The sequence below is a fragment of the Formica exsecta genome, unplaced genomic scaffold (genome assembly GCF_003651465.1).
Source record: "Formica exsecta isolate Colony F162 unplaced genomic scaffold, ASM365146v1 scaffold17, whole genome shotgun sequence".
Taxonomy (NCBI): Eukaryota; Metazoa; Arthropoda; class Insecta; order Hymenoptera; family Formicidae; genus Formica; species Formica exsecta.
The window spans coordinates 573,221-581,669 of record NW_021849015.1 but is presented as its reverse complement, the minus strand read 5'-3'; the positions used below and the strand labels follow the sequence as shown (position 1 = coordinate 581,669).

Below are 8,449 nucleotides of genomic sequence, written 5' to 3'. Positions count from 1 at the left end.
CAAAAAATCATGTAAAATTTCTTTTCAATTTGTAACATCATTAAAAGAATCTAAAAAAAAAAAGAGAAACATGGTAATTAAAAGAAGTTTTATTAAGATATATAATAATAAGAGTAATAATATATAGAATAAAAGAAAAAATGTTTTTGTTTTTGAGATATTTTTTTTATGATGACACAATTTGTTGCCTCATTTGTTATATTAAAAAGATGATTAACGTATACATGCGCGTAAAATCAAAAGGTTTAATTTGGATAATTATCTCGATATTTTATAGTATAATTTCGTGAAATCGTATTCTACTTCGATAACAATTTCAGCACAAACTGTACCATAGATACGAAATATACGCGCGAAATTTACTGCCCTTTAGCCGCGGATGTCGTGGAATTCCACGACAAAATTGTTTTGGAACTATGTGGCTAGCTTTTTGTTTCGGTAGCGCTACAAAAATCCTGGCGAACGACAGTGAAAAAATGCTCTTCTTCCTTTCGCCGCCGTTTTGGCGGTGGTTTCCGCTCCGGGAATTTTCGCTCGTCGCAAAACTTTCTCGTCGACACGTATACGCCAGCATACGCGAACGGTTTTTCGAACATTTTTAATACCTGCTGCAGTGCTAACGAGTTAACTTGATAAATGGCAATATTTCCCTCTTATTATTACACATCGCTATTTTATCGGAACGCACGTTGCACTGGTATCTAAATTTTCAACACCTTCATGCGTTTAATTATTCGATCGTATTTATCATGTATTTACATAATAGTAAACACATATGCACACAGACATTTTAATATATTTTAGAGAATATAAAACATACACACACATATATCGGAAATATAATAAAAAACAAATATTATTAAAGAGAGAAATATTATTAGAAAAGATAGAAATAGAATGATATATCTTTTCAGAGAAAAATATAATAAAAATATATAACGAAAAAGGACGATGTATAGAACGACGATAAAAATAATAGTTAGTGATATCGGACGGCATTTAATTTAGCCTGACATATTTCCGTTTCGTTTAAACGAAGGGGATTTAAAGACGTGCATAAGTTGGTTAATTTATTCGACACGCACAATTCTTTGTCACATCGGTGGCTGTTCGTAATTTCAGTTTTCGTCATTTACGATTGGATTCCCCGGGGGCGCAATCCTCGATAAGATCTCAACTACCTCCACATCCTTCACGATCTTCCTTTCGTTAGCGCATGCGGTAATCTTTCCCCGTATGAAACGGTCGTATACCCTTCTTATCCTCCTTCATTTCCTTTCGACGAAAAGTAATTATTTGAAAGACGATATACCGACGGGTTTTGCGTTACACGCACGTTCGGCGACCTGTAAAGCCGTACACTGACCGCGAGGTGCACACTATTACTCGGGAAACATATGCGCGTTTTTTTACAACCATGTTTTATTATAGATAAGTCCACTCTCTGACAGGTTGCGTGCGCATCTCAAATTTTTAATGAGATCACGTTGCGAAAAAAATATATTGGCTGAACCCCCATTAATAGCTAATGTCATTCAAATCCCAAAACCCTCGTTGCATTTCTTTAAAAATGAATACCTTTGTTTGACTTTATGTACGTTTTGACTATAACATCAAGATTTATGATTTAACATATATATTGTAATTGTAATAATGTATTAATTAGTATATATTTTATTTTAATTGTATATTAATTCAATAATAAATCGTTATTTATTTCAATTCAATAAAATTAATTTAATTCAATAAAAATCAAAAATAATACATATATTAATTATAATATATCATCAATCAATTCTTTTGGGGTAAAAATTAATTCTAAATCGAATGCATAAAATCTGTAGTTGAAAACACTGGCGGTTGTTGTACTTGATCGCCTCCTGTAGGTCTACGGCATGAATTAATGACTTTACCGGGCACACGTACAAAGTCGATTCCACGTCATTCGATCGCGATATGTCTGGCCGATTCATAAGCCACCCTCGAGCGGTACTCTCGCGTGGCGTGGGTGTTTTATACGTACGCGGTAGCCGGGGTCCGGTACCAGTGCGTTGCGCGTGTGCGTGTGCGTGACTTCGCGGTGCGTTAACGGAAGCGGGTAAAGCGCCGCGCGTACAATCTGATTGGACGATCCTTCTCGTAATTGCCTGTAGATCCCAATCGCGATTAGTCAGGAAATTAATACGATACTGTGTCTGTGCGATTTATGTGACCCACCCGTGGATTACGCACGAACCGTGACTCGTGCGTAACCGCAACGTTGTATACAACGCCTAAAGATCTGTCGAAGAGAATGCAAACGCTCTTTGTGGACGTTAATTCCTCGCTGTCGAGTGTATGTCTTGAAATGTGATATTACGCTATTTTCGAAATAAATTTATGAAATAAGAATTATATTGAGAATAATCATAATATTAGTTAATACTTTTCTGAAATGATTGATTTACTTTATGATAATTTATAGTTAGCTAAATCTTGTTATTCATTTTTTATTATATGTAAGATGTACAGTTTTTATCACAGATTTATTCAAAATTTGATTAATATACCGCTGAGATCTTTTTATCTTTTGATTTTTTTTTGCTGATTAATATTCTAACATTTAGGACCGAGCAAGAAAAAGACGTAACATTTTAATGTTACTAACAACCGAACAATTGACCTCCGCATTTCTCCATCGCATCATAAACGACAGAAAGAAGCGAAAAATAAACGAAGGCATCGAGAGAGGAATGAGATAACGAAAGTTCGCGAAAAAAAGAAAAGGAAGAGAGAGAGAGAGAGAGAGATCGGGTTCGTGGTTTGCGAATCGCATAGCGATTAAAGGGTGACCATCCCCGAGTCGGGTCAACAGGCATTGTCCGGTGGAATTACCACCAACGGGCCCTTGTGATTAAATGCTACTGCCCCTCCGTCTCTCATCCTTCCAAGAGGATCCAGAGAGGAAGCGAGATAAGAAACAGAGAGAGGGAGAGAGAGAGAGAGAGCAACTAATACGAATGGTAAGAGGAAACCGGTGGCGGAAGGGAGATGGTAGAGGAAGCAGAGAGATACGTACATACCTATATAGGGGCTGCTGGCTCTGCCATCCGTACTTACATACCTATACCTTGCCGAACCTCTCGACCCTTACCCCTATACGGAGACGGGATAATGCCCATTGTTTCGAGCATCCTACGCATCCCTGGTCCAAGACACGATACCTGGGAGCCTTCCTCGAATGCTTGCGTCGCGATACGATACGTCCAAATGGCATCTAAATACCCGCCTATCCACAACTGGATCCTCCAGCGGGCTTCCGTCTTCCGTTTGATTTTGCTCGAGGATCGCCGGATACCTGACGACGATCGGCATTCAGGTGCAAATTGGGCATATGCGACTATGAATATCATCTGTAATTTCTAATCTTCTCGAGCGTTCCGTCATATCGTTTGTTAAAGACCGTTTAATTAGATGGAATTTGCATTGATTATCGAATGCAATTAGTTGGAAGTAATGAATATAGAAATGAATTATTATTAATATTAATTTTAATAATAATAATAATAAATCGATTATAAGAAAAAGAAATTAAAAGACAAAATTTTTGTTTAATAATTAATAAAGTATATCTAATTGTTCTCAAAAATATATAATAATATTACGAAGAGTTTTCTTTGTAAAATATATGTGTTTTCCAAAAAACGTTATCAATAAAATTTGATTTATTCAACTAAAATTTTTTAACGATATATTTCCATTTTTTTATTTAATAGAAATAAAGGATTAATAATTACGATGAAATAATGACGATTCTTTTAATTTACGGGTAAAGAGGATCATACAAAGAGGATGTGAAAGAATATTGCATGACATAAGTATTTGTTGTAAACGACTTTTATGTACAAATATGACCAATGTTTATACAACATAATTCTACGTCCATCTTGTTAATATATCATATAATGACTATTCTATTTACAAAACTTTTGTCTCTCGTGTTATAAATTTGGATATCGTTTATTTGTGGCAGTGTAAGTTTTTTATAATCTCTTAGATCCATGGCCCCAGACGACTCTCTAGTACGTTAGCCGCGTCAACGCGTCCCATCAGTCTTAAATGGTTTAATAAATCTGCTAGAGCCGTAGCTTCGCGATGTCTAGCTTCCCATAAGTCCAAAATATGTTCTGTTGGACTCGCCTTCGTCGCAAAATAGTCGACATATCTGTTAAAATGTTACGCCACTGTAAATTTATCTCGCAAATCCGCAAAAGAAAGATAGATTGCAAAATATTATTTTAAGTGTAAGTTTTTTATAATCTCTTAGATCCATGGCCCCAGACGACTCTCTAGTACGTTAGCCGCGTCAACGCGTCCCATCAGTCTTAAATGGTTTAATAAATCTGCTAGAGCCGTAGCTTCGCGATGTCTAGCTTCCCATAAGTCCAAAATATGTTCTGTTGGACTCGCCTTCGTCGCAAAATACTCGACATATCTGTTAAAATGTTACGCCGCTGTAAATTTATCTCGCAAATCCGCAAAAAAAAAGATAGATTGCAAAATATTATTTTAAAACTCACCGATCTACTTGTAGTCTCTGAGCCAGCATCCGCCAATCATTTCCGCGTGCGCTTGGCGGATCTAGACATTGGCAGAGTTGCTTTCTAAGCGTCTTGGAAAATCTACAGCAAATCGAAATAAAATTTCATTGGTTTTATTATATCTATCAATTTTGATTTCTTTTAAATTAGAAATAAATGTAATAAATACCTAAAGGGTCTCGGTACAACGGATTCCGTGGATCTTGCGGAATTTTTCGTTCGTAAGACAACCGAGGATTCCGTCTTATTGGCATTCCTCTTTCCACTCATGTTATTCCTTTTTACAAAGTCAAGATCGATCCTAAGCAGCAAGCATTGATCTTCAAAACCACGTTGACAAGCACGAAGCTCGAAGCCGAGTCTGAGCTCGCCGACGATTTTTTCTATTCTAAAAGAAAGCCGGATACTGATCCTCGAGGATGCCCAAATGCGCCGGTAAGGTACTTCCAATCGCTCGGCAAAACCGCTCTCTCTATCTTCGAGATCGATACGAAGCGAAGTGCCACTTGCACGAAATCCGAGGGTACCGTGATCGATGTGAGTGCTACCTAAACGACGTTCCTGCGGAAAGAACACAACTCAACATGACAAACGCGAAAGACGATTCGCTGTACGAACTATAACTGCAATCTCTATATACGCATGTTTATAATAGACATGCAAATTTTAAATACATATTTCGGACTCACCTGTTCGCTTACGAGCTTGAATGACGCTTTGGTGTCTTCAAACACGCGGCATCTGACGTGATCGCGTTCGCGAGACAGGAAAACCGCTACGCAGAGCCGCTTCACGGCCAATCCAGGCGCGACTACCGAATTTTCTCCAGCGACTGCGTAAACACTGGGTGTTTCCGTGACAAGGAACACACCGGCATGATCGAGCTGCGCGAATGGTTGGCCAGGCATATTCGTTGGATCACCGCCGAGCATCAGTATCTTGCGCCACGTTGTCACGGACGTCGAACCGCTCGAACTCATCGATGAGCTCGTCGAGTTGTTTGAGCGAGTCTCTAGATCGATCTCTGCGGACCACAGACTCAGCTCCCAGTTTCCGGTTCTCAATTCGGCGCAATGCTCGAACTGAAGGATCACAGGCTTCACGAGATCGATACCTGCGGGTCCACATGCCACCACAGCGGACAGCAACGTGAGTCCAGGTGGAAGGTTCGGTCTGAAGGAATTTTCTCCCAGAACGGCGAGATGTAAACTGTGTCGACGACCGCGCGGGATCGCACCTTCCGGCACAGACATCGAAACGCCGACTTCGGGTACGACCAGAAGAGCACCTTGCTCATCGATTATGGCTTTCACGATAAAGCCACTACCGTCATCCGACGCGGATCGCTCGTTTTCGTCTAGTCTTTCATCGTCGTCCTGTTCGTCATCGTCTTCGTTTGTGCTTTCTGGATTCGCTTGATATGTCGAGCCTGAGATTATATAAATATAATTTGCCATGGATGAAGAGAGCATTCATCTGTGCATGCGGAAAAGTGTATTTAAATTTATTGAACATTTTGATGACGTGTATTAATTTTTCAACTTTGATTGAATAAGAGATCCGAGTTATCTGTTTGCAGAATTATTTTGTAAAAGACTGGATTTATCGAAACTGATTACATAACGAGTTCTTGTGTTCTCAAATTTATGGCAATTTCTTACGAGAAGATCGTCCCTCCTCGTTATCCGACATGCCGCGTCCTCGTTGGGAATTCTTGCAAGAAGACCTAGTTACGGAGGAGCTCGGCGATGGTCTCGTTGTCGACGGTAATGACAATTGCGGAACATCATAATGATGCTCGGAACAAGATCTGCACATTGCGTCAGCGCATCGTAAAATTATGTAGATGTAACCGGATTTATATATCGTGTACCTTGTTATCTTGATCAGAAATATATATACCTGGGTAATCTGACGGCGTTCGATTCATCGATTACGTGTTCGAGACGTCTATCGCTAGCCAAGACGGAGCGTTCGTTCTTAGAAACGACTGATTTTGCGAGATCACCCGGACGACGGAAGTCTAATCTCGCAACACCGTATAACGCTTCCATTCTTTCTTTTCGGCGCATTAGACGAACGAAGAAAATTGTCGTTACGGCCAAAATTATCGCGGCTAAGCTTAAAGTGATCCACAGTGCGAGAATGTTTCTGTAATCGACTGCTCTAGTCGCTAGAAGAAAAAATATTTTTTTTTCTCTAGAAAACGAAAGTCTTGTAAAAAATCATTCAATCGTGTTTTTTTACCTTCTTTGAATACTCTTGGACCATCTTGTCCGAGCGCTACATACAACAAGGAAGGAAATATTTCAGTCTCTATTTCATATGATAAAAATATAATACATAATTTTACATCAAAAGAGAGTTTACATCAAGATTACGAGATTTAGAAGAATTAATCATTTTGGGACATGTTTGAAAATATTTCAATTCCATTCGTCTAGGCATTTTATCGATGAATCATCGCGCATGCAAAGTCATCAAGTTTTACGAATAGCAATCGAATGCGGGGCGATTAAAAGAACGCTTGTTCCAGATAAATCGTTAAGCATCGCGAACGCGGGTCGCGAAGAACAATAAAAAACAGAAACTCGGCTGGAGCTCACCATTACATCGATCCGTGGAACAGGACTCGACGATGACGTCCTTGCCTTGACAGGGACGACCGCCGTTGCTCGCCGGGGGGTCGTTGCAGGATCTCCTTCTTACCCTCGAACAATCAGGACCGCATACGGACCACGAGGACCAAGTTGACCATCTGCCGTCAACCGCTGTATGCAACGGGGTGAAGTTGAAAATCTCGATTAAATTGCGATTATCTGATTTGCGAGCCAGTGAAAGAATAGATACATCTGTACCCGCGTATCTTGATCAGGGTACACATATTTACAGCGTTTAAACGTCTAGTTTCTATCTACATTTCAATATAGGGCGTGTTTGTTAATTCGTACTCTATAATAATTCACGCGACGTTGCTCTATATTATTCTGCGTGTGCCGCGTGAATGAGTCTTTGTAGTTTACCTACCGGGGCAGGAAGGATTGCATTCTACCCTTTGTGTGGCTGGCCCTGGACACGTTTGACCGCCGTTGATTGGAACAGGATTTGTACATGTTCTTGTCCTCTTTTGTACGCCTCTACCGCAGCGAACGCTGCACTCTGACCACCCGGACCAGGACGACCACCCGCCGTTCACTGAGAATGGATCAGGAAGAAAGAAAAAAAAATATCGACGAAATTAAAACGGGAACAAATAACATCTTGTTATGCCCCGCGGCTTGAACCGACCAAGACGTGAATGATTTGCTTATCCAATGCAACGTCAATTAAAAATAAGAAAATCAAAGTTTAATCACCGTGAAATCTGCAAGCGCATCGACTTCGAATTTAGTTCGTGACAAAGAGCTATGAATCTGCGGAGCAGATATTGACTACACAATTCTTACCTTGAGAATACAATATAAAATGTAAATAAGAAGAAAGAGATTTTGGCAATGCATAAAACAAGAAAATAATATAAAATAGATATATAAATAACAATATAATAAATAGAGAATAAAGAAAAGATTAACTTTATATACAATATAAACTGATAGAACCATAAATTCTCTTTAGTATCTCTATCTATTCTTAATTACCGAGCATTTTTAAATCGCATCCGTTTTGCGATTTGCATAGATCAATAAAAGGAAAATTGCTCACCGTAAATCGTGAGCACCGCCGGTTCGCTGACTCTCCTCGCGGCGAGGTTCTCGGCGACGCACGAATAGTTCCCTTGATGCCTCAATTCGGCCTCTCCGAGGAGTAAATGTCCGTCGGCGGATTGCACGAAGCCGGACGCGGATACCTCGTTGGGGTCCGCATCGGAA

The 8,449-nt window shown here is 39.7% G+C and overlaps 1 protein-coding gene across 1 annotated transcript in view; it reads right to left on the bottom strand.

The window, feature by feature from the left end:
- Positions 1–3,862: 3,862 nt before the first annotated feature.
- The window catches only part of LOC115233304 (netrin receptor UNC5C-like), a 9,624-nt gene continuing 5,037 nt past the window's right edge, over positions 3,863–8,449 (bottom strand). Inside the window, exons 5-14 of the mRNA XM_029803630.1 lie at positions 8,283–8,449; positions 7,608–7,775; positions 7,187–7,351; positions 6,828–6,863; positions 6,483–6,753; positions 6,242–6,390; positions 5,270–6,009; positions 4,750–5,141; positions 4,560–4,661; positions 3,863–4,204 (exon numbers count right to left, since the gene is read on the bottom strand). Of these exons, the coding sequence (XP_029659490.1) occupies positions 4,033–4,204; positions 4,560–4,661; positions 4,750–5,141; positions 5,270–6,009; positions 6,242–6,390; positions 6,483–6,753; positions 6,828–6,863; positions 7,187–7,351; positions 7,608–7,775; positions 8,283–8,449 (2,362 nt within the window). The 3' untranslated portion in view covers positions 3,863–4,032. The remainder of the gene's footprint in view (positions 4,205–4,559; positions 4,662–4,749; positions 5,142–5,269; positions 6,010–6,241; positions 6,391–6,482; positions 6,754–6,827; positions 6,864–7,186; positions 7,352–7,607; positions 7,776–8,282) is intronic.